Source organism: Lissotriton helveticus, chromosome 4_1 (genome assembly GCF_964261635.1).
Source record: "Lissotriton helveticus chromosome 4_1, aLisHel1.1, whole genome shotgun sequence".
NCBI lineage: Eukaryota > Metazoa > Chordata > Amphibia > Caudata > Salamandridae > Lissotriton > Lissotriton helveticus.
The window spans coordinates 861,454,712-861,481,636 of NC_136063.1; the positions used below are offsets into that span (position 1 = coordinate 861,454,712).

At 45.3% G+C, this 26,925-nt stretch overlaps 1 protein-coding gene across 1 annotated transcript in view; it reads left to right on the forward strand.

The window, feature by feature from the left end:
* The first annotated feature begins 1,193 nt into the window (after nt 1-1,193).
* The window catches only part of LOC144828901 (cadherin-7), a 290,016-nt gene continuing 264,284 nt past the window's right edge, over nt 1,194-26,925 (forward strand). Inside the window, exons 1-2 of the mRNA XM_078687508.1 lie at nt 1,194-1,324; nt 22,336-22,744. Of these exons, the coding sequence (XP_078543634.1) occupies nt 22,535-22,744 (210 nt within the window). The 5' untranslated portion in view covers nt 1,194-1,324; nt 22,336-22,534. The remainder of the gene's footprint in view (nt 1,325-22,335; nt 22,745-26,925) is intronic.

Below are 26,925 nucleotides of genomic sequence, written 5' to 3' on the forward strand. Positions count from 1 at the left end.
GAGGAGCATGTGTCCGACTCCTCTCTGTTGGGAACTGTTTGTGGATGCGAGCCGTCACGAGCGTGGTTCTTGTTACAGCTCGTGACTGGCTCGTGTCAAGGTGGGAATGTTGTACAGAGTGTTATGCTTTGAATAGGTGTTAGAATCTTGCTGGAGGCTGTTGTAAGGGGGGTTGGTATTGACTGACTGGACTTCATTGAGAGCAGACGTATAAATAAACCACGTCGCTCATAATCTCGTTTCTGTGCCATTTTTGGATATTGGACGCTTCCTACACTCTCCCCTTCCGAAAAACAAGCCAACCAAGCTATGAAGTGATTATTTTTGGGAAGACCCTGTTACTGTTGGGTTTCACTTGGCTACTTTCTCGGGAAACAACCTCCTACTTAGACGTACACTGTCCCTGTGTGCCTTTTATTAGCCATTGTGCGCGCACCCCGAAGGATTAGTAATCTGCAGTGCGTGGTGCGGCCGGACCGGGAAAGCCACCTGCTCCCAGCCTGTGCTCGCCTATGACGGACTCAGCCGGGTTTTTCAGCACATCCAGGTCACTGCCGAACAGGTGCAATTACGCTGCCCATGGGAGTCCAATTTACCTCAAAATAAAACATGCTTCCTTTCTTGGAAACGCTTCAGGAAAATAGGCAGGTCTCGCGGTGGCGCGTCGCTTCTCCCATAGACGCCCAGCAGGCAGTGACCCGGCCTGCACAAGGAACCCAGTGCAGAGGGGACCCCTGCACCCGGCTCAGCGGGGACATCTTCAGCCAGCAAGGCAGATCTGGGGCAGGCGGAGGAGACTGAAAGGGCAAAACTATAAAGCGAGCAAACTGTAAGTTCTGATTAGTTTTATGACTTTGCCTTCATGCCTCGGGAGCTCAATTGATCACGACTTATACGACAAGGAGAAAAAAAAAATTAAACTCGCTCCTCAATCTCTAGCTGGCTTTCAAATGCAAATCCGGCACCGCGAGGTGGGTTGGATCCGGCCCCGCCCCCTTCAAAGCCCCATTCCTGTATCTTTCTCTCATCCAAAGGACCGATTCCATCTGCAGATCCCGTCAAAGGGGGACGTCGTCCTTTTTGGGGTTTTTGTCTGTTTTTTTCAGCAGTCAGTGGTGGTCTGCGGGAGGTACAAAAGTGCCCGTGCTCCCTACAGGCGCCTCAGTGGACGCGGCTGAAGGGTGGGAGAGCGCCAGGACTCCAGGGATCCCGCTGCTGCTCGCAGGCGCGCACAGCCACTGGAGCTGGGGAGGTGCCGGTCACTGCTGGTCGCAGCCCTCACTGGATTTTATGCACAAGGAAGGTCTCGGCACGAGGCAGAGAGGTAAGGAGTGCTCCCCTGCAACTGGTCGCCGGCAGAGGATGTCTGTGGCTCTGTGATTCTGGGTACCCTTCTCCTCCCTGCTCGCGCGCATCGTGGTGCGAGGCTGACAGCACATCCGGCGCGCAGTGCAGCCACATTCACAACTTACTTTATTGCCACCAGATCCCGCATCGAGGGCAGGACGCGCTAGATATTTATAGAAGTATAAAAGAGGAAAATGGCAGGAAGGTGAAACGTGAAAAGACTTGGGAAGGAGCAGCGGTGGCAAAATGTGAGGAGGTGACAAAAGACGACCTGGTGGGAAGCCATCGCTGCTGTTAACGCAGGTTGTGTTATAAAATAAGCAGAAACTGGAGAGCTTGCAGTTTACCGTTTTTTGAGAGGGGGAGTGAGACCAGTGTAACCGGCTGCAAGAGCCTGTCTTCTGCCTTCTCATGAACCCGAACCTTGACTGCAGGGCGGCAGGCATGGCTGCGTGTCCCACCTCCGGGGGAGGACTATACTGAGCACATACTGACGGATACAGACGTCCTTCTCACATTGCTATGCAGGGTCGGACTGGCTTTGTGGTGGCATGGGCATGGCATGGGCGTATGTGAGACCTGCCTACCCCACGCCTCCCACGCGCTACAGCCTGCGCTCGCACGGCCGCCGGGTCCGGCGCCTGCACGTGTGGCCAGCCAGCGCGTTTCAGAACCTGGGTCAGCGCAGTCTTTTTCGGAGAAACCCGCGGCTGCCAGAAGAGGTTCCGCGGAGGGCAGACTCGGCTAAGGTGGGTACCCCTTGGGTTTGGAGCACGTACTCAAGTTCATCGGACCAGAGGGGTGCCGCCGGCGCTCTCCCTGGCACCCGCTCCCCACCACGTGGAAGACTGACTTCAGAAGTGAGCTCTCTCTGCTGGAAGGGCAGTCTGCACTTCACTGCTCGCCCTGCCGTCATCCCAGCCAAAGTGGATAATCACACGGGCTCAGCCAAGAATAAACGCCGAGTCAACAAAAATGTGCCGCGCTCGGGAGCGACAGTGCCGGCTGGCAGCTGCACCAGGGTGAGCCTCTGCGGTGCAGCAAGGTCGGGGCTTCGCCACCTTACTTCAGCGTCACACTTACAGGGGTGTCTCGCTGCGAGTGGTGCTAAGGGCACGCATATCTCAAAGCACCGCTTTTCCTGGGACGGGGGTGGGAGCTCTTCGTGATGAAATAGTGATGGTGTAGTGCAGCGGAGGCGCACCTGTTTGAGGGATGGGAGGAGGTACGGTCGGTTTAAGTCTTGCTGCGCTGCTGCTTGCATTGTCAAACCCCTCTTGTAATGACAAGAGAGGGTCAATATCAATTATGTCTCAATAAAGCCAACGTGCACTGGAAGGCGCCTGCACGCTGCACTGAAAGACCTTCAGGAGGTCACAGGGCGTGTTAGCGGGCACCACGTCCCACATGCTAATGGGCCGGAGGGATCTGCGCTGCACATGACATGGGAGGAAACAAAGGCACGTTAGGCGAGAGGGAGCGCGACTGCTCCCGTGCCAGGGCGACAGGACTCGTCACCAGCAGCTCGGACTACAGCAGCAGGCGAGGGACAGGACAGGAGGGGTCGCACGTGCCCCACGGAGTGCCCCACGGAGTGTGCAGGTACGGGCTCCAAGGGCAGAGGGATGCCTTTAACTTGTCTTGCTGCAGTCAGGAACCACTCACCTCCGTGTCTTAATCCGACGTGGCCATTAACGTGGCAATTCTGAGGCGCAGAACCAGGCGGTGTCGAATGCGGTATTTACGCTGGTATCAAGCGCGGTATATTAGACGCGGTATCAAGAGTGGACTACATTTGTTGGCTTTTATACCACGAGGTTTGAACGTTCACGGCTGTTTGTGTGGAAGAATCACAGTAAGTCTGCTCTGTTCGTTTTGCTGCAAACATTAATTTAGGGGTTGCAGTGTGCAATGAAGGAGCGCTGTGCCCAGATGGCGGACAGGTTACAGTAATAGAGTTCTTGTGCGCTCCCCAGCACGAGAACCGACATCAATATCCACTCCTTTCTGGAGCCTGGGTTGGAAACAGGAATTGGGTGAAGTGATGCTACCTTCAAGACGCGTGTAAGGCGCAAAGGGATGAATAATTGTCTGCACCCGACCCCACATGCACCAAAAATGTGTAGTGTATTTTTTTACCGGCTGCCAATGTCAGGGAATACAGAATCTCTCCGTATCTTTTTAGCATTTTTAGGGTGGATAGTGTTTCAGCGTGAAAAATAAGGTGGCCCACTTGTTGGTTATGCCAGCAGTGGAAGAGTGTGGGTATAGTGTGGGGGGATTGATGGTAGTGTTTATGGCGGTATCGGTGCTGTGGATGTTCGAGGTAGTGGTATTCTGGTGGTATTGGTAGCAATCCTGTTGTTGGAATAGGGTATGGTGGGGTTGGTGGTGTTTTAGATGCTAGTGTTGGTGGTTATAGTGTCGTTTGAGATCTGGTTATTGGGGAAGGCAGTTTTGATGGCGCTGGTGTTCTTGATGATGTTATCTCTGGTGAAGGTGTAATTGGTAGTATTGCTGTTGTAAGTGGCGTGGTAGTATTGCTTTTGTAAGTGGTGTTGTTGCTGGTGGGAGTGTTGGTGGTGCAATTGGTGGCAGTAGAGTTGTTGGTGGTAGTGTTGCTTTCATCATCGATGAGGATGGTGATAGTGTTTAAGGTGCAGCTGGTGTGGTAGTGTTGGTGGTGTATTATTAATGTTAGCAGTGCTGTTAGTGTTAAATGTGTTGTTAGTGTTGTTGGGGGCGTTTGTGGAAATAGGATGAACCTATTGCTGGTAAATGAGATTAACCTACTGCTGAGTCATGGCACCTGTTTCAAACACCCCGCCTGGGATCGGTAGTGTGTTTAGCACTTAAATAAACAGCTTCACTATTAGCACTGTAACCGGAAGTGGTTATCCCACACTTTCAACATGCCCTTGAGGTGTGCAAGTTGAACACATAGAACAAATGTGAGCTTTGCGGAATATGTAAATTATAATCCAGAAGTTTCCATTTAGCTGGAGTGCTGATAACGAGAGGTAGCAGTTGTATTTGGCAGGTGGATACAAGAGGCACGATCCGTTTTACACGTACCCGCCTGCCAAAGCGAGTGAGTAACACGAGTGGTGCATGAGTGAGAATTTCACAGTGCGTAATGCACCCCCTCGTGCGCGCTGTGGAAATAACAGACATTCGTAACGTTGTCAAAGGCAATGGGTCCGACGCTTTCAGATACGCGTGCGTTAACATGCAGTTTTCAAAGTAAAGCTTTTGGTAATCGAAGGCATTCATTGTGCACAGCTGTGTGCAGTGAGATGTGCAGAACTGCACCCTGGGAGATGCGCACAGCCCCGGGGAGCTTGGAGAGGTCCACTGCTCCATAAATTGCACCGCTCTGTCGGTGCCATCCTCGTTAGCGTTAGTGCTGTTGCGCATCTTCACAATGTGTACAGCCCCGGAGTGAGTCTCATGCATGGCTCCGATGGGTGTACAGCACAAGAGCACTGCCTGAGGGACGCAGATCTGGAGGAATGCAAGTGGCGCACACATTCAAAGCGCTGCAAGAGTTTCATGGGACGGAAGACAACCGCAGAGCTCCGGAGTGCTGCAAGGCTTCAGGGGGTACACAGCTCCAGATAACTTATAGATGTGCACAGCTCCCGGGTGCTGCACACTGAATATCTTGGAAGTGCTTAATGGTGTCACAGCAGGTTCGGGTCGCTGCTACACATTCAAAGTTATGGGGCGCTGCAAGAGCTGTGCCTTTCTGTAGTGCTTCAAAGGATTGTAAAGACAATGACTACACCCAGAAGTGCACAGCTCCAGAACACTGCTAGAAGCGCACAGTTCCAGAGAGGGCGAGAAAACAACCCATCTACTGAGTGCACGGAGAGCGGACAGGTGGGCTCAACTCCGGCAGCCATTGCCCTCTCTAGTGCATGTACACTCTTGCCTTAGCGTGGCCTCCCAGATGGCTTGTGCTGCCCACCACATCCGTGTGAGTATTACTTTCAGCAGCAGCGTCCTCTAGTCACTCACGAGAACTCGAGGAAAAGCCAGTTCTTCCTGAAAATCTGGTAAGAGAAATTCTATTTGAAATTAAGTGCATTTCAAACTCTAATGCAGGTGTCTTATACCTCAAATTAAAATGAAGACGAGTATATACATAACTGTGCCCAAAAAAATACATGTTTATTATATTTCTGTAATTATGGACATTACTGAAACTATATACGTATTTGTTTAATAAATGAATCTCATAAAAAAAAACACTGAAAGGGAAAGTGTTAACCTTTCCAAAGGCGCGTGTTTTCTCTATCACAGACTTGTGGGGCTACACTGACATTTTGTTGGTGTACACGACGAGCACCCTCCGACTTAGGAACATACAGATGATGGCCAGGAGGGCGAAGAACAGCGCCATGGCGACCAGCCCGATGGAGTCCGTGCCCAGCGCCGCGCCGCCGGCGCTGTGCCGAGCTGTGGCGTTCAGGGTGCTGTTGTACTCGGGGGCAGCGGTGCCAGGCTGCTCTGCTGCTCGCAATGCCTTGCCTCCCCCGGGGGGTGCTGCTGAGGGAGACGGCGCGGCCCCGGGGAGGGCGGGGGTCCTGCTGTGTCTTCTGGGGGGCGTTCGGCGCTGCTCCTGAGAGACTCCACTCCCTCCTCGTAGGAGAGGCGCTTCCTCCGTCCCCAGGCACGCCACACTCTCACAAGTCGTGTTGGTGCTCCCAGTCGCTGCCTCTGATGTCAGGACCTCTCCAGGAGAAGTTATCTCTGCCGGGGACACCGTTCTCGGCGAGGACAGAGCCGGGTCAGGCTCACCGTTGCTTGCTAGGTTGAACAGGTACGTCCTGAATTTCCTCACGAACAGGACTGCGCAGTTGGTTATCCGCCCGCATGGTTCGACCTCTGCCCCCTGAAAGGCGTCGGGATCGAAATCTGCGTCGGGGGGCTGCTGGCACGACCCCTTCAGGCAGAGCCAAGAGACCAACAGCGCCCCCAGCAGGCGGCACCCGCACAGGGGCATGTCTACAGCCCACCGGCTTCAGAGGTGGGCGAAGGGCGCACTCTCTCCGTCGTCCGCCAGACGGCGCCTTCTTCAGTCGGCCCTAGGCACCTGCGCAGCCCGCCCTGGCGCGCGGAGGTTTCCTCGCCTCAGTCAAGGAACGTTCTCGTGGCTGATGCGGCGAAGAAGTCGAACTGTCCCATTGTGACGCGCACTGGCGTCCGCGAGCGGCGGTGAACGGAGCGCGCGCTGTTGAGTGGAGCTCCTCGCGGGCGCTCACAGGTGCCAGTCGCACAGTAGATTGCCACCGGGTGCTTCTCCTGTGGGGTAACACTGGCAGACTGTCAACTGTCATCGACGGGACACTGGCCTTAAGACGTCATTTTATGATTTTATCCTTGTTGAGGCGTTCTTAGCTTTAGTCGAGTTTAGAAGGGGGGTCAGGGAAACAAGAGGTCTGCCCACTGTCTCCTTACCCAGACCCTGAGCCTTGAGTGTCGCCCCCTGCGTCAGCCTACTCTCAGTGTTTACAAAGCAGGAGTCAGCTGAGGAGCAGAGTCCTTTATGCACGTCAACGTGGGGAGGTGTCTCAGGGATACAACCGTGGAAACATCATCAGGAGCAAAGTAAAACGTTGCTTCAACTTGTTCTGAATGTATGCACCACGGGGTTTCCGTCCAGTGGCGGCGTAGGTAGGGGTGGCTCGGTGCCCACTCTCTGGCACCGCGTGCCCGTGCATTTGCAGGAGCCCCGATAGGCGCGTGCACGTTTCCTGTGGCTGTGGGGGACGCCAAGGGAGGGTGCACTTAAAAGCCTGGCAGGAGGGGATGGACACGACACGAGTGATTTAAGACGCCGAGGCGGCGGGTGGCAGTCTCACCGATAAATCTACCGAGATAATGATGCGGTATGTTTTTTTTTTCAGGTTGTTTGAAACCAAGCCAAGCGCTGTATTTTACTTTGTTACTGCTGTAGTTCAATTCACCTGCATGGCGCTCTCACATTTTCTTCTTTAAAAAGTGAAGCACAAATATAAATCAATGTGTCTGACTGACGACAGATAGTACAACTGGGTTTCAAGAACTTTATCATTTACTGATGAAGAAAAAGTACGATCTGTCCATAATGACTCTTTGTGCCTGGGCTTGAAAGGGGAGGGGTTGGTGGGGGAGGAGAGAGTGTTAATCTTATGTGGTTTGGTGGTAGCTAAGGTAGTTAGCTATCTTCAAAGTTTTACAAAAAGTGTCATGTGCAGAACTATCATAACTCTTTCCTCTTTGCGTGATCTCTTTGAAAGCTGAACTAATTCCTTCTGTGAACAAAAATGTGAATAGCACATGATTTTTTGGAGATACTTGTGTCTTCTTGAGAAATAACCCCGTATATTTATTGTGCATTTTCGCACGTGACTTCCTTTGAAGCATGGAGTATTCTCAGAATGCACCCTGGCATTCGTTGAGGTGAACTACGTTCAAGGCTAGGCTTTGGCGCTCCAAGATAGTTAGTTTTGAATGGCACATTAGTAGAACAGATATGCCGGCCATGACTGCGTACGGGAAGAGGTCAGACCTCTTCAATTTATTAGATAGTAGAAACATCACATATTTAGGCATGCAGCGATGAGTTTAGCAAAGCCTATGGTTTTACAATGCAGGTTGACGTTCTAGCCGCGTGGCAGCATTCACTTTCTCAACAATTTGCAAACGAATCACAAAGGAGGTGGCAAAAAGTGTTAGCCCTTCGACAAAGCAGCACGTTTTTCGTGCCTGCCACTTACTAGCTCAGTTGGTAGTCCTAGATGGGCTAAAACAGCATATGACTGTGACCCAATGTGCATTAGAGAGCAAATTACACAAGTACCTTGGCATGGAAGGGGGGGGCTTCACCTCACAAGTGGTGTTTCCAAAAGGAATCCCTGAGTTTGGTCAGACCCCAGCCCTGCATAGTGATCTAACTGCTACAGTCTATAATGATGTGCATAACATACTGCTGGTACAGAAAACAGAAGGTACGGGGCATTTGTATAGGGTAAAAATAAAGGTTGGAGAGCATACACGATATTCATTGGTGCCTTCCTAACCTCACTCTCCAAACACTAAATGCTACAGCACAGGCAGGAGCAGTCCCACAAGTGTCCCTCACACAGAGTAAGAGTAGCACAGTCTTCCCTATCACACAAGAGCCCGATGGAGGATAGGCAATAACCAATGCATGTTTTCTCTCAAAGAACAGGTGCAACTGGGATCACAGCACCCCAAGCCTCACACCCCAGATGTACCAGAGCTACAACAATAAAAGCTTAATACAAAGACCTAGCAGGCATAACAAGGGCAACAAAAAGCAAGGGCTAAGGGCAGGTCCTATTCTGAGGGGACCTCCTGCTTATAACGCTGCATGTGGGCAAGATGTAGTAACATTGGTTTGTATGTCCCTGATTTTATTTGCCTGAGAGAAGGCAGGAGGAGGAATCTGGTTACAAGGTCCTCCAGCACCAACAGTTTCTGTTGGAGGGAGAGTGGGGCAGATGCGTACTCAGTGTAGTAGGGAAGGGGCCTGTTGATGGGACTTCCTCATCTTCCAACATGCCTCTACCATCCCTCAAAGCCTCACTGATGCCTCTACAGTTCATCATACTTGTTTTCTATTGACCCCCTCAGTATCCCTTAGTCTGAACATAGGTGCCATCAGAAAGTGCTAAAATGTCCCTCAGCTTGCTATAACAGATCACATGCAGGCTCCCTGGGACCCGTAGCAGGCACCCACATTAAGTTGCCGATTTCACAAGCCCTCATATGGCCCTTAAACACCCACATCCGATTCATAAAGACCTTCAGACAGTCCCAACAGAAAAGAAGCTAGACCTCAACCAACCAAAAACAAGTCTTCAAGCACCCTCCACGTCCCTCTTCTCTTTCTAAGACATCCTCCTCCGTCCTCCACCATCCTCTTCAAGTCCTGAGACAGCCTCTGCCATCTCCCAGGCACTCCTAAGGAACCAGTAATTTACTAACAGAAACTCTCTGCCTGTACGCAGCTTTCACTGCCCCTCAGTAACCATCAGATGATGTTCCGACCCACTGGTGCTCTAAGGTTTTCAGCTCCCTCTGCCTAACATCTGCATTTCTATAAACACCATCAACCTTCTACCAACCCATCACGCACGATCCTCTGCATGTCCTTAGCCTGATTAAGTAATGAGACTGCAACTTTGTTTGTCTACGGGGGACAGGAACGTAAAAATCCTTTGACACTTATTAAAGGTGCCACAATTAACAAATGGACTTGTGGAGTTAGTTTGTCCTCTTCAGAGTCTTAACAGAAGTCGAGTGACAATGCTACATTTATGAAACGCAGCTGATGGTTAGGGCACATCATGATGGTGAACGGCAGGACGTCAATTAATGCACACTTCTTGTCTGCATTATTCAAGCCTCACGCCCACACACAGAAAACTAATTCCCAATGGCTCTATCTCTTATATGCCGCTGATTTCCATTTTTACTTAGCTAAGGAAGGTGTCGAGTGGAGGCACAGAAACATAAACAGAGACATTCTAACTCTTCCAATTGGCCAAGCTATCAGCGTTCTACTGAAAAAGCCATTTTTATTGAAAAAATCTGGATTGTCTCAGCACTAGCATGTTATCCTTGATATAATGTGCATGTATATCTCTCAGATATAGTTTCAACCTATTTCTGAAAAAGTATATTATCACAAATAATAAGGAATACAAAACAGTAGCACGAAGTTCATATATTTAATTTATGGATCACATTTTAATTTGTGGATCACATTTGCCAGACTGTAAATGCCGTGGCTACCTATTGGAGCAATTTGTACTTCTTTGTAAACCCTACCACCGCATTTGGAAGGGGACACATTTACCCCTAGTAAAAGAGTCAGGACTTGGATTAACTAAACCCACAATAGTCTATGTCATAGGACAAGAAAATTATGCAATTATTCTACCAGTTAGGCCCTTTTTGGGAGAAGCTTTGGTGACTTTACGGAAAGCAACTAAAATTGCAGGTCAGCAGCCAACAGGCTCGCAACATCCCAACACTAACGTTAATTTGCTGAGCAATCCACTATTATTGCTCTGGGTACTGACATTTTCCCTGATAGTCTAATACACACTGACATTTTCCCTGATAGTCTAATACACACTGTGCACTGCTTGTCTCTCTTCCCCAACCCATCCATCCTCACAACAACCCTCCTCCCTTTTCTGTGAAATGGTTTTAGCAACCTGCACTTTGGCACCCTTTCTTTATTGTTTCTTTTCTGTTTCTTTTTTTAGAATTTGTTGTGCACCAAAAGTCATTGGTTGAAAATGTAAATAAAGCTAAATTATATACATCATATGGTTGACAAAAGTCAAGGGAGTTGCACAGACTCAGATCTTGCTTGTAGAATCCCTGAGAATCACAGGAAGGAGAATATGCCCTCCCACATTGCTTGTAGCAGTGGTCTGGTGTTGCCCACTACATGTCAAAGACCTCTGCCATCTGGATGTTTTAGCACATTTAAGGTACACGCTTCTAAAATGCTCTAAAGTGATTCCTAGCACCTTTTATCAGCATAACAATTATCTTTCCCCAGCCCCTCCTAAGTCAACATAATGTGAATTTGGAGTGGTAGGAAAAAGGTTTATACTTTTTAACGTCGTAAAGCTAATATGTATGAAAATCCCATTATAGCTTAGCATTACATACAAACTTCTCTTTGCAGGGTTTCAAAGCAGACTAAAATGCTCTATGGAGTAATTGGCTCCATTTTTGTGAAAAAAAAGTTGCACTATACCTCAGATCAGGTCCAAATCGTGTCCTGGTCAACCCGAGGAAAGCTGGGATTGAACCCTTAGGGTTTCAAAGATTTAGGATCATGATAAACAGTACCAAAAGTGTAGAGGACCCTACACTTTGGTTTGACAGTTCAGATTATCATAACACTTTCTAGGTTTCTATAGGCATGTGTTCATATATCACTACTTTTGTTGATCTAAGAATAAGACTTTGATATTCATTTCTCAGCGTCAAAGAGCTACATTTGTTAAACCATTTGATTTGAGTAGTGCAACATTAAAGTTCTACTGGAAAAGATTGTCATGGGTATGAAATGTATCAACTTTGTGAACCTGCATTTTTTGCCACCTTCAGAAAAATGTTTATGGATGCAACATTTGCCACAAATAATATTTTAAAGACGATGTTGCCAGAAATTGTCTAATTTTTTCAAAAACTGTTCCTACAATATATTTTGATATATATGATGGCTTTGTGAAAGTGTGTTTGCCTTTTGGTAATACACTTCAATTAATTGTAATATTTCAAATATTGATACACACTTTTAAAACTTTCAAGATAGAATATTACACGTTACTGCTTGAGTTGAACCCAAAAATATTTTTTAACATCTTTATTAGGCATTCTTCCAATTCTTGTTACAGAAGATAAAACAACAAGTAAAGCCACTCACACTTCCTCTGTACTAACCACCACCCAGGCAAGACCTTTAAGCATCTTGTTACATACAGCATGACATCTTATGCATGCATTAAATACAAACAACCTGTATAATGACACATTCTTTCATAACTTATATTTCGCCCATTCAGCTTTTAGTAACTCACAAGTATTACTTAGCAATTAAGAATTTGAGACTTGTTAAATAGAGCTTCTACTAAATTACTGCTGGTGCTTTATGTTTATATAATAGGTGTGGACACAACAGTACATTTAATAGATATCCTGAGTATGCTTCTCGCTTTATCATTATCATTATATCCAGTTTCATTGAATCTCAGTATTAGGCTCTTACATGAACTTTCTAGGAATGCTTTCTGACAACTTCTACACTATCGCCATACAAACCTTTGATATAATCTTTGCAAGATTTATGAATTTGAACACGTATTTATACATTTTTCCGTATTCTCTGAAAATAGCAAAATAATGTAAATGTTTTCTCTCCCTACTATTCCTTGAATATACTTTATTGCTTTGGTTCCAATAACTCAAAATACTTCTTATCTGTCAGCTATTCCCTTGATATATGTTTATAGTATGCCCCTTCAGAATGGCATCTTGGACTTGGGTCAGGCATATACCTATTCATCATTTGCATCATATCTGAATTACCATATGTTTGAAGTAGACGATATAACTGTCTTTATTTAAATGTAGAATTATTATTAGTGCATAGCATGTCTCGCTACACTGTTTATCCCTCAGCTTGCACCCCAGATAGTTGATCCGTTTAGATTTGAACTCGGTTATTTTTCAGTTTCTTTCAGTACAGAGTTCATAGTGGACACTGATATATGGAATTGTGCATGCTGTATTCAACAGATTTACGTGTGCCCCTCTCCTCGCTATAGTCATCCACCTTCATCAATCCTGAATCCTGCCAAACTGCCTACCTTAAATCCGATATCTTCCTTTGCATTCATCAAACAAGACCAGTGTGCCATCTTTGAAACATTTTATGTCCATTTTCAACCACCAGCTTTTCACTGTGACATGTACATGTATCACCAATTTGGTGAAACAGTCTTGACTCCATTTGGGAGCTCTAAGGCCGCAGAATATGTCCCTGCTTTGTAACGCTGTCCATACAGATTTTCTAGATTGAAACTATCCCATGATATAGAGCCCTCTCAGCCTTCACTGTGGCCTGGAATACTTCCTATATTATGTCTTGATCTTCCAGGGATCCCTTCATCTCCTATTCTGAGGTGTCCTCTCCATAAAGGCATCTGAACTGGAAATGGGTACAGCTGTAATAATGGAATTATTCAGGGAGACCTAAATGAACCTTAATATAACTAAAAATCAGTTCAGTTTTTGACGTTGCGTGTATATACAACTTTTTTTCCCTGCAAACATCAGGTCTTTACTTAGACTGCAGGGAATCAGACTAAAATTCCTTCTAGTTTTTTTTCTGTGTAGACTAAAATCTCCGACTCCTAGATCACAGTCTCAATTTGATTTTGGGCGACAATCAAGCATTAGCCAACACAGTGTATTTTCCTTTTATCCCTACTTTTTACTTTCTCCCTTAAGCAGTTACAGGTTGCCAATTCCTGAATTTGTCTCTGTTTTGATATTTACTCCAGAAATGTCAAAAAATATCTGTGAGGCAGCCCCATCCTGAATATTATGACTGGCTTTTTTTCGTTTACCAGCCCAATGGATATACAAGCCAGAGGTACTAGGCTTTTAGTTGACTAGAAAAGGGCTACCACCCAGGTAGCTCTTATTGCATATAGTTAAGACACATACCATAAAAAAATCCCATAAATCTATTTATGCTTTTGTTTATTGAATACTGTTGTGATTTCTAAAAACGGTATACCTTAATTAGCAAATTGGCGATAGGGTTTTTAGGGTGCCATACGATGCCATGATCCTTTTGCAGATTTGTCAGAGACCAGAAAAAGACAAGCAATTAGGCAATCAAAAACATTGAAACACTATTAATGCAGATCTTTTCAACTGCACAGATTCAACTTCGCTAAACTGAAAGGTTACAGATTTAAATTATATACATCGCTGCTAGTGAATCATCTTTAATATTCACTGGAACTTTTCCATGATTTGGTTTTACTTGACTGTTACACTGGATTCACTGGGAGTAAATTCACTCCCTTCAGTGTATGCTGGTGGTGACAAGGAACACTTCTGAAGCCTGTTCCCAAATGTTGATATTTTCATTTGTTCTCATGCTATGGAGTAAGTTGATGCATTTTCCTTTTATTTTTTTTATTTTTTACTAAAACACTATTTCAGTAAAGCTTCACAATATTTGAGTTAACTTCTTCCACACAAAAAATCAAAAAGCACATTTATCCATTAAAATCCCGCTGTCATGACAACAAGCAATGCTTTTAACTAACTCCATGGTTTCAGTCTTAAAGGTACCGTCCTTTCATCCCCACAGCTCCCCTGCTGTAGGATCTATCATGTAAGTACATTAATGTGATGCAGTGTGGGCTCAGAAAGGGACATGAATGCCAGGTTACCAGAGTTTAAAGAAGAAGCACGCAGTAATTAAACTGTGTACTTTATAGAGAAGTCAACCCACCAAGCGGAAAAAAATACAGGCCCTTATTCATGGGAATTTGGTATAGGGCAGCAAGGTGAAAGGACAGGAATGCACTCTATGCATACTTGCATTCCTGTCCTTTCTCCTTGTGCTGGTGCTGTTTTGGCTGCCTAGCGCCAACATAAGTTCCCTTGCACCATAGTGCAAGGGTGCCTTTGTTGCATGCAGGATTGTTTTTGTTCAGGAAGGGACACCTTCCTGCACAAAAACAATCCTAAGAGGTTTTTTTCCTCTTTCTATGCCTGCTACAGAATGAAGCACAGATAGAAAGAGGAAAAGATTCGGCAAAATAAACATAGATCTCCTCATTATGCCTCACTTCCGGAGGCGTACAATTTTGGTACTTCCCCAAGTTTGCATGATTTTGTAAATCTGGGGCAGCGTCAAAATCCACATGGGTGTTGTAGGACTTGGCCTTTTTGGCTAAAGTTACCTACTTTTTTCCTTTCCCCCTATACCTTTTTCCTGACATAGAGTTGCCAATTTAGATGCTTTGGGTACTTTGCCACTGCTGAACAGTGTCAAAGTACAATTGTTCCTTATGTAAAGTGTAATGGTAATTGGTTGGCCATGATTGGTATGTTTGCCTTACTAGTAAAGTCCCTAGTGATGTGCGCTGTGTGTGCCAGGGCTAGTAATGCAAAGGCGCGTGGAGAAGGGAAATCAGGCCTGCAGTGTAGGGCCTGCGCACAGTTTGCTAAGTTAGTATGTTGTCCTGACAAGTGAAACCACTTGCCAGACCTTACTTTCCTTTTTACATACACATTGGGCACCCATGTGATAGGTCCAGAGAAACCCCAGGGCAGCGTGCAGTGTAAGTAAAAGGCAGGACATATACTAAGGTGTGTGTTATGTCCTGACAGTGAAAAACACTCCACTTCGTTTTTCACTGCTGAAGGCCATTCTGCCCATAGGACAGAATGGGGGAGGCTGGGTAGTGTGTTTTGGTAGCTTAGTTCCCTGTAAGTTTATAATGGAGAGGTGAAGTTTAGTATATATGAACTCACAGTATCATAACACATCTTTCTAAGAAAGTGGTTTTGTCACTGTGTGTTCAGAAACCACTCTTTTAGAAAGTGGCTGAGTTTTGTGCTTCAAGCATTTTTGTGTGTCTCTGCTGAATGTGGATTGACTGTCTGGATCTGTAAGGGGAGAGGAGCTGGTAGAGGTCTTGACCCAAGGAGGGGTTGAGATGGCACCAGCTGCCCTGCATCTGGAGAGTAGGGGGAGGAGAAGCCTGGGAGGTGAAAAGACCTGGGCTGGTGCACTAAACCAATTGACCCATCTCCTGCTGAGTGATTAAGGATCCAGACCCCCAGTTTCAAAGGGAGAAAGGTGACACTGGGAGGGAGACTCCCAGAACTGATTTAGGGAGGGAGCAGGGACCGCTCAGCACAACAAACTTCAAAGATATTAAGGGGTATAAGTAGGAGAGCTGAAACTCCGGAATGTTGCAATGAAACAGAAATGGATTGAGATTGAAAAGAATTGGACCCATTTTGTGGTCAAGACGAACCTCTGCTAAGGAAGGAGCAACTGAAGAGACTGCTGGGGAAAGACCAACCCTTGCTTCATGATCTGGGGCCGGTCTGCAATTTGCTGTTCTAACCAAGTAAGAGGCAGTTGGGACTGTGCTTGGCAGCACTGGGTCCCCCTGCTTGATGAAGACTGTGCTTCGTGCTGTGTCTTGTAACCCCAGGGGCCCGAGGTGAGCTGGCTCCCTGTTTGGAAACACAGGAACATGAAAGTTTCTGAAGAAGTTTCAAGCGCCACGGTGGGCGCATGTTTTGGCAGCTTGAGACCCATGAAAGGGATGCCCTGTGGTCTTGGACACATGAAAAAGAAGTGAGACTTGGACACGCTGGGTCTGTGTCGTGGTGCACAGGAAGCACAGGTGAAGTGCACCTGGTCAACTTGGGCATTGCAGGTGAAGTGAGCCTCAGACGTGCTGGGTGCGTGTCGTGGTGAACCTCAGGCATTAGTGAAGAGCGCCTGGTCAGTGTGTGCACCAAAACTTAAATGAGATTCGGACGTGCAGGGTGCATGTCGTGATGCACCGCACTACAAATACCACCACTGGGTCTGGGCTACCAGTAGCACAGCTTAGCCACAAGCTAGTGAAAAACAACAGAAGATGCTGATGCTAGTCAATTTCTACACAATCATTTAGATACAAAAACATTGGAATAAAACCAAATGTTTTGATTTTTTATGTTCTCCTCTCTTCACAGACTACCGTCCTGATGAGAACCCTATAAAACAATTGGGGTTCGAAACGCGTAGACTGTTGAAAGCCATAAAAAAGACTGAATAGACCAGGAGATTATATTAGAAATTCAAACTTCTATAATTTGTATAGTGCTTTGCTGTGAATATTGTCGTTCCAGCTATATTTTATCTGTAAGAGTGTGAGTGGAGTATGGGTGTGAGTTTGAATTAACTTGTTATAAATCGTATTCTTTTTTGAAAAATTGTTGGTTAGGTTTTGTACATGAGGTCAAAATGTGTTTATGACAAATTAAGTGGAATGTAAAAAATATAATATGTTAAAGTGTCACTGAATAAAACAAAAGAACTAAAAAGAAAATAAAAAATCAAATCATTTGGTTTTATTCCAATGTTTTTGTATCTAAATGATCGCGTGATGCACCGCAGGCGCCGGTGAGGAGCGCCAGGTCGGCCTGTGCACCGGAGGTGGAGTAAATCTCGGACTCGCAGGGTGCGTGTCGTGATGCACGGGAAGCATTGGTGAGGAGCACCTGATCAATGTGTGCATCAGAAGTGGAGTGAGTCTTGGATGCGCAGGGTCAGTGCCGGGGTGCACTGAAGGCATTGGTGAGGAGTGCCTGGGTATCGAGGGCACCGGAGGAGTAATGAGGCTTGGGCGCGGTAAGCGTGTCGTGGGCTGGCCGAAGGCATTGGTGAAGAGTGCCTGTATATCGGGGCACTGCATTTGGAATAAGTCTCAGTCAAGCAGTGTGCGTGCTTTGGTGCAACCTGGGACTGTGGAGGTGATCGGCTAATCATCATGTGCACCAGAAGAAAGTGAGTCTCTGCAGCGCTGTGTGCGTGTCTTGGTGCCAACTGAGACTGCAGGAAGGAGTGCCTGGTGAGCATGCACTCAGAGTCAACGTGGAGTCCCATCAGCATTGTGTGTATGGCTTCCTGCCAGAAGAAGCCCAGAGGTTGCGGTGGTGAACGTGCACCCGGAGTAAAAGTATTCTCAGGAGCGTGGGGTATGTTGCCCTGCGGCCGTCTTAGACCTTCCTAACAGTCGTGGCCTGGATCGGCAGCCCTGGGGGAGCTGAGCTGAGCTGCCAGGCCGAGCCGCTGAGGCCTATTGAGAGAGTTATGCATGGAAGGCCCAGTTCGAGGAAGGAGGAGAGAAGAGTGGGGTTGCGTCCCCTGGTAACATGGATTACTACCTGGGCGGGGTGCAGGCTCGGAGGGACAGTCTCTCGGCCTCTCAGTCCTTCTGACAACGTGAGCCTTTGCTTCGGCTCAGAGTGGGGCCCGTACTGACGAAAGGAGCGGCAGTACAGGGGCCAAAGTAAGAAGCTGTACTCTGTGTCATTGTTGAACTAAGTTGGGGGCAACTGTTATCGAAGAGGCTGATTGTCGTAATACACATTGCCAATATTGCTGCTAATGAACTGCCGGACTGTCTTAGGATGCCTGACATTATTATTGCCTAACAAAGTACCCAATTGTAGCGATTTGCATTGCATTATTTCTCCCTTGCCAAGTACATGAGTGTAGCAGCCCGTATTGCATTATTTCTTCATTGCAAAGTACATGATTGTAGTTATGCATTGCATTATTCCTTAATTGCAAAGTACATGATGTAGAGGCCCGCATTGCAATATTTCTTCATTGCAAAGTATGTGATTGGGGTGCGACGCATTGCATTATTCCTTCATTACGCAGTGCATGAATGTAGAGGTACGCATTGCATTATTTCTCCCATTACAGGTACCAGGGTGTAATATTTCTCCTGTGCCCAGCACAGGTTTGTATCATTACGCAGTGCACTATTGTTTGTCTATCGCAACGTGTGTGATTTTAGCATTGCCGCGAGCATAGCATTTTGAAAGCGGTGGTTGGGGATTTTAACCTACCTGCCGGCCGGAATGAATAGTACCCTTTATTCTATGTTGGCTTATGGCGTGTGGTCTGATCGTATATCTTTTTGTATAAAGTTATACTCATTTTTATCAAGCTCATGTAGAGTCCATTCGTGGTGGCACCAGAGGGTTGCTGTGGGCATGGTTTCACATGCAGAACACTCGTGCCTTGGAGATAGGCCTGGCTGCTTGTGCCAAGCTACTAAGGGGGTGAGAAGGGCTATCTCAAACAGTGTCCTTACTTGACCTAACGTTGAGTGAGGAGCCCAGGGTAGCGCACTTGGTGACAGTAGTGTGAGACTGGGATTCCGGCATCCAACAGGTGTTACGCGGGAAAACCCACGGGAACACCAATGGAACGCCTCCCAGGCACAGAGTAGGGCAATGCACCGATTTTGCACTGCATTGTCTTAATCAAGATTTATGAGACAGTTCGAAACCACGCAGTGGTTTTGCATGGCTTCATAAAGCCGAATAAGAGCTCTATGTCATGCATGTACCACAGTTTATAGGCTATCCAATTAAGTTCAGCCGAAAGAAAACATGACACACCATGCCTAAACGCTTGTTATGTACAGAATGTGTTTTTTTAAGTGGCTGTACTTTACAGTTTCGATAGTACAACTTTTGTGCTGCTTGATTTCTCTACTATAAATGTAGGGGTCCTTTGAGGGGCATACTTTTCTCTCTCAAGCAGCTACTTAAACAACCCATTGTCTAAATGAGTGCAGCCTGCACAGAGGAGTGGGTAAGTAAGTGAGTGAGTGAGTCAGACAGTAAATTAAGGAGTGGTGGTACTTAGTAAGATTTAGAACTGCCTCAAATTTACTCAAAGTGCTTTGAAGAAAAAGGCAGAGACAATGTTGAAATAGTTGTCAATTTCACTAAGCGTCATCTCTAAGATATTGGTGGTCCAATACTTCTTAGCCCTGCACAAAGAAATGAACATTTGAACCCCCCATTCAACGAGTCAATTTCAAACCATTACTCTATTAAATTGGGATCTGGACAAATCTTCAGTTTAAAAACACCCAAAAAGACAACAGGGCAATGAATTGGCCTTTAAAAGGTCACTTGTCAGTGAGTGCAACAACTCAGCCCCGTAACTGCCATCCTTATCTACAAATACCCTCATGGCACTCTTCTAAACCTAACCTATATCAACAGTTGAGAGCCACTCTTTCATGGCAACCCCTTCATGCCTACCTTAGCAACAGAGGAATATCAACTAGTCACTCCTACCCTATCCTAAATCAATACCTGAAGAGAGCAACCACAGCCAACCATTTGCTACCCAAATGCAAAACACCATCTCAATGTAACCCTTTCGTTGCACTCTCCGGCTAACGGCCATCGCGAGCACTACCTCCGTAGTGTTGCGCACGTCCGTTGGCCGACACGGCCCGTCCACTCAATGGAACGCCCCACACCATGGTGGAATTGCTGCAGCGGTTAAGGTGGTAAACACATATCCACAAAACAGCCTAAACTCGTAGCAGTTGCATGCCCCATATAACTCAACAGCATCTTCTCCAGAAAGTTCCACTCCACCAACAAGTCTGACTAAAAGGCACCTACTTAAACATTTACCTTGTGGAAATGGATATGGAATGGATAAGCCTTAGAGGACAGCTACCGGCATGTGTGTGTGAGCTGTGGAATCAGATTAGACGTGCTGCTGGTGCCATGCACCCATGACACCGAGATCAGTCCGTGTGCCTGCTTAGCACATGCAGTGTGTACAGCATGATATCCCGAATGATATTCTAACTCCAACATTTCTCCTCCAGGATGTCATCGGTCATTTTTTCTGGGAGTTTACTTTCTACGGGAAGTAGACATAAAGCCCTCCAGATGAGCAGTCTGGTTGTTTACATCCCACTGGAAAGCCTAGATGTAATGGATTCGAAAAAAAGTTATTGATTTTCACTGTGGTGGCATTCTTCTGGTTGGCATTCCCCAAGAAGGAGATACTGGCCATCAACTATTGGAACTGTGGCTGTATGCTAAAATAAGCGTTAATGATTATGAGACATTCCTTATACTTCCTCTAATTGACATCCAAACAAGATAACCGTTTCTATGTGCTTTAGTGCTTTTGTAGTTCTGCAACTGCTCTCCGTGACACTTTGCCGCATCAACTTTGTTGCATTCCATTTCCTCATTCAGGCCAATGTGCTTTAAAGAATGGTTATGTTGTTTATTGTTAATTCTGGCCATCAGACTCACCAAGACGGTCTTGCTGTTCTTTACATAAAGTTAAATCCTGCAAAACTGTCAGATGAGATCCCTACTGATGGAATTTGTAAAAGGGTACACACACACACATATTTGCACATTAATGCAACACAATTTTCCATTTCACTACTTTTACTTTGGGCCTCATTATCTCCTCGACCATCTTCCTGGATGCAGTCCTTACTCATGAGATGCTTCTCCCTTATGGCGGAGTCATTTCCCCAGCGGAAAACCAAAAAGTTCCCCCAAGATGGCACCCATTATCCAGGAGCCATCACAAACTGAAGTAACTAATTAAGCACTTCCTGTAACATTCCACCCCAAAAATACAACAACAAAACAGGAAATAGTCAACCAGCATGCCTGGGTGGGAGGGAAGGACTCAGGACTGCATCCAGGAAGACCAGGACTCGGAGAATTGAAGATTACCGGTAAGTAACTGTGGAATTATGAGTGCCCCAGAAATCCTCCTTGCTGCTTCACCCCTTTGTGTTACCAATCTTGGAAAAACTAGTACCTAAAAGAAGTGAGGTTGGGTTACCCTGAGGATCCTGTGTCCTCTTAGAAATTAGCATGTGCCAGGGAAATCAGTAAGTCGGTCTTCAATTTCCACAATAATTCCTTGTTTCAGCAACTGAAATCTCCGGGTGAAACAAAACAAGTCGGTAATGTTATAGAAGCTCTCATATTTCCAGTGGGACGGGTAAGTCGGAGTCCTGTTACCAGCAGCAAAGCAATTTAAAGTAGCCTTGTAACGGGGCCCTTTGTAGCATAAAATAACTATGTTTACTAAATTCGCTGCACTACGGTAGATTACTTGTGCAGCTCTAAGTTTGCCAAGGCCTGCAAGTATTCAGCGTCATTATTTACCACACCAAGGCACAATATATTAGCTCCCATATTCTACAGACTTTATTTTGACTCGCTTTGGCTGCTCAACTATCCACAAGTGCATTGTCAGATATTATCCATAACAGACGAGATAAATCAAAGTGCAAAATGTACTAAATTCATAGTAACTGAAAGGGTAACAGAGGATGCTATGGGAGTGATTTTGTTGAAACGGGATTAATATGCTTTCAGCAACAAAGCAGAGTGCATTATACCAGCTGGTGCTCTTTGATTCAATCAATTCGCCATCTGTAAGTTCCATAGGCAGGCCTAATTTGTAAGTGGTTTCTTTTTTTCTGGGTTGTAGCATTCATAAAATGTGCAGTAACCTGTTTCTTCGCAGTTGCTTTAACGCTGCCTCGGAATAGGTCTGTACCGTTCATTTAATTGTAAAACAGCTGCTTCCTGTCCTATATGCACAAATCAATACATATGTTTTCTCAAAGTACATTACTTTGTGCTAATTTTGTTGTAATCCTGCTATGCCACTGTCATAATCAAGTGAAATCCATTGATTTAGCAAAAGTAAAATAAAAAAAAGAGGGAAATTGACATATGATTTTCACATGTTTTCACATTGAGAGACAGTAGAAGGTGTGAATGCCTCTCCCAACCAATATTCGCTTTTCTCTTCTTTCTTAGGTGTCAATTGAAATATACTCCCAGTGAAGTCTTTTTATTTGCAGTGACCTTTATCAACTGAACTCTCCACAGAATTGTATCTCTGGGATACCAGCTGACAGGGCGCCAGAGGCTAGGGCTGCTGGGCCAACTGGAACAGAGCCTGCTTTCTTGTCAAGGTTCTTTTCGTTTCCGAAGAAACTTAAAACCATAAGAAAAGATGAAGCTGGGAAAAGTGGAACTGTGCCATTTTTTGCAGATATTTGCACTTTTATTTTGCCTTTCTGGGATGAGCCAATCAGAGCTCTCGAGATCGGGATCCAAGCCCTACTTCCAGGGGGGGAAGTCAAGAACCAAGCGCAGCTGGGTGTGGAACCAGTTCTTTGTACTGGAGGAATACCAGGGGCCTGAGCCTCTCTATGTGGGAAAGGTAAGAATTCGATTCTGAGACCTCCATTCCTCTATTAGAACAAGACACGGCGGTAAGAGAACCGAAAATGGACCTTTGTCCAATATGTGTGTGTTTGTTTTTATTTATTGTTATGTCCTGTCTTCGACACTGTATGTTGCCCCCTGTCTTTAATGTATCTCGTAGTGCAGTGGGCTGTGTGGGAGGTGTATATGTTTATTTATGTTTTATATGGTCAAATTGCAAAGTACTACAATATGTATTGATATGTTTGATTACAGAGAATTCATTTTTAGAGTGATTGATTTTCACAACCCTTAAAAAGAATTTGCCCACATTTGCATACATTCATGTATTGACTGTTTTTAATTTTTATTTTGGTAAATTAAAGTTTTGGTTGTTTACTTAAATCAAATAATTATGAGCTTTGTGGAAAATATAGAAATTCCCCTGGAAAGCTAGTGTTGAAAGAGTTCTGTAGTTCAGCTTGAAATCATAAAGCAACTGACATTTTGTGGTTTAAATGATCCAGGGACCGCCTTTGGGCAAGCCCAGAAAGTTTTGAGCTCAGGTCATGTCCTTTGTCTGCTTCCTGTGTCTAGTTGCCCCACCCAAAGATTATGGAAGACATGGTAGAACATTGGAAGAAGGGTGTATCCTTCAAGTAAAGACTGCACCTTCCCCTCCTTTCCCATAACCTAAGGGGCACAACTTTTGAATAAGAAGCTCAGTGCACAGAATATGGGGGCTGATTAGGATTTCGTTGACATTAGCTCCACTCACCTGACAGAATACCATCTGCCAAATGTAAAGATTACGGCATTTGTGTACATTGAAACCACAGCCATAGCGAATACTTCAAGGTGCAAAAAGTTTGGTGAACAGCCCTCAGCACATTTGATGGTCATTCACCAATCTTTAACAAGTTTTGTTTTTCAAAAAAACAAAAAACTAATGCCCTCCACATCCTGGAAAGGGGGAAGGGGTTATTTTTTTCCGTCCCTTACTTACAGGTTTTTCCAGGCAGTGATGGACAGAAAAAAAGAACATCACACTGTCCACCCTAAATAGGGTGGATGGCATAATTTATTTTCTCTTTGCCCCAAATCTGTTGGCCTATCGGAGGAAGCTTTCCATCGACGGAGCTAATGGGGAATCCATCTTTGGATAGTTTAGGCCCTGCCTGGCCCTAAATAAGGCAGGTGGATTAAGAGCTTGATTTGTGTGCAGGACATAGCTGGAAATTGAATCTTTCAATTTTGTAGTGTTCACCAATGGGTTGAAAAAAGTCTGTCTTAATCACAAATTTGGATGCTTTTGATTCTTAGTTAATTTTGTTAGACCAAAAGTTGTCAGAATAGTCGATTGGCAAGGTGTACAGAGCACAGAGGGGAATTTAAAAAGTATCACTGATTTGATAGCAAAGAAAAGGAAAATACCAACCCACGTTCCAAGTAATAAGTATCAAAAAATATCACAGGCCCGATCTAGAGCTAAGCGAACATTTAAAGAATGTAAATAGTATTAGTCATCATACGTAAGTTGTTAAGTCACAACGAGGAATACAGATACATTCAGTATGTACAGGGCGCAAAATAACATTATGCAAAAGCAAAGGATAAAATTAAGTCTTCAACTCAATGGGTTTGCTGTCTTCCCATTTTGGACATCTGAATCCCACAAAAGTATATCCAGTACATTAGGGATGGATACCACTGGGGGAATCACCCCTTCCTTCCTTCATTTACGGATTAAGAGTTTGGCAGATAGTGTAATCTGTTGTGCTTGCGATGGATTATCCTGTCCACCAAACTTGAAACTATGCCTATAATATCAGTATTATTGAATGCCCATTCACCATTTTCTCAAATCTCACAGGGTGTGTCTTTGGGCCATGACCAGTGAGCTGGGCTGAAGTCATATCCTTCCGACAAGCCACATACCAAGCATCCTGCACTAGATCCTGCAGGTGCAGCTTTAAAAAACATATTAAACAAGCTATGGCTCAGTGAAGAGGCTATGGACATGTCCTGCTGTGGTCTGCTTGTCCGCAGAGCTCACCAGATATAAGCAGTTCCTGTAAGTTGTCGACACTCAATTTGGCATTAGACCATGAATTGTACACTATCCCCTTGCGAGCAGAACCTAGGCACATGGCATGCATGACCTTCTACCGTGCCTTACCATTGGCATCTCTGCTCCAATTAGCACAGGACATGACGTTTACCCAGAGAGGTATAGACATTTGGTGTTTCTCAGTTATACTTTTATCCCTATGCCCCTGCACCCAGAAATCACAAGGCATATCTTTTCAAAGTCTGTCATTCGTCTATACACTGTGCCCAGTCTCCTTGCTAATAGAGCCTGTGGCCATGTTTAATCACCCTGGACAAAGAGTCATAGGATAGATAGATAGATAGATAGATAGATAGATAGATAGATAGATAGATAGATAGATAGATAGATAGATAGATAGATAGATAGATAGATAGATAGATAGATAATACATTAGCTAGGTACATAGCGATATGGGCACGCAGAGAGCCAGATACAAACACACATACTGTATATGTTGGCATCAAATGAACAGGTCAACAGAAATAATCACATAACCAACCCAGAGAGAGGAAGGCAGCCAGGCAGGCTAGTAGAAAGTTGTCTATGCTGGTTGATTAAAGAAGGTTGTTTTGGGTGGAGTGAGTGGGTGGGAATGTAAGCAGGAATGGAATCAGGGAGACAACCAGACAAACAGATTCAGATAGACCAAGTGATTACCACTCCAAATAAACCAACACAAAGACTACAATATGTGCATCAAAGTGTCATTTCTAGATATAGTCCATCTATTGTAGTGAACCCCTCACTACATCAGTTAGAGCCGGGGTGGGAGGGACTGATATTCAGGTCCCAGAGCTGATCTTATATTTAGGTAGCGTTAAGGTGACCGGCCCATAAATCAACGCTGGCCATATTTATGGACATATGGGCAAGTTTCCCTAATAACAGTTGGCTGTTTTAGCAAGACGAGGCATTTTCCACCTGACATAAGAGAAATGAGGTGAACATTCAGCCTTCTAAAATGATTGATGTTGTTAAAGCGTGTTGAAGATTAGCGCACTTTTTGCTGATCCTGCTGATTAACAAAGTAGCAGTGACTCATTTCAATAATCCTTTATGGTAACCCTGCTGTTAAATTTGTGGGGGACAAAGACAGCTCTGCGAATTCACCTTGCCTGTAACTGCCATTTCAGCACTTATACCTACATAACCCTACTAGCATAGCTCCATCGTTCTGCTATTACTAAAATAATGAAATCTTTAATAGCTCTACAACCTTAAATAGCTCTACAAAAGCACCTCAATTATGACCTGCATCATTCCTATCATTCCAGTGCTAGGAATCCCATAAAAAGCTTGTAGTGCACTTCAGACTTGACCTTATGCAATTAATTTTACTGAAACCCTGGACTCCCACAGCTCCACCAGTGCACCCCAGTCTTCTAGACAGTACCTACATGGACTGCAATTCACAGCAACGCAAATATGCTACTGTTTCAGGCTTGAGTTTTTTGCCAGTTTAGGCTTTCCCACACTGACCAGAGGGCCTGTGTCCAGTTCCAAGACACACCCTCTCAGAAGTCTCTGAATAGTCTGACAAGCATGTTGTGTGACGGACACAAAGGAACTCCTAAATCATAGCATTCGTTGACGCCGGAATCTTATCTGACTTTTAGACCTTATCTTACCAATACCCGATTCCTTTTCTCCGGATCTTTCTTGTCTGCTAAGAAGTGTAAAGGGGAGAAACTCTTTTCCCATTTCCAATTTACCATTAACCAAATCAGTCCAAATCAATTATTACTGACTACAGAATAAAGTTCATAGATTTATTACAAAGCCAGAAACTATTGGACATACAAACACCTCAGCAAGAGGTTAAGAAAATAAACGGGCACTAATACAAACATAATCCTACGCATGAGCCTCAAACGACTCAAGATGATGATCAGAGTGATCTATAAAAGCATGAGGCAAACTACAACAGTCCCTACTTGAAGAGATGACTGCATTGACCTAAAAGAAAGAAAAACCATTAATCTGTCCCAATACTAACACTAAAGTGACATCCCTACATATCGTCATTCCCAGGAAAGATGATAAGGTGTCAGAAGTGAAGACTTCCTCAGAGGTGCTCTCCCTTT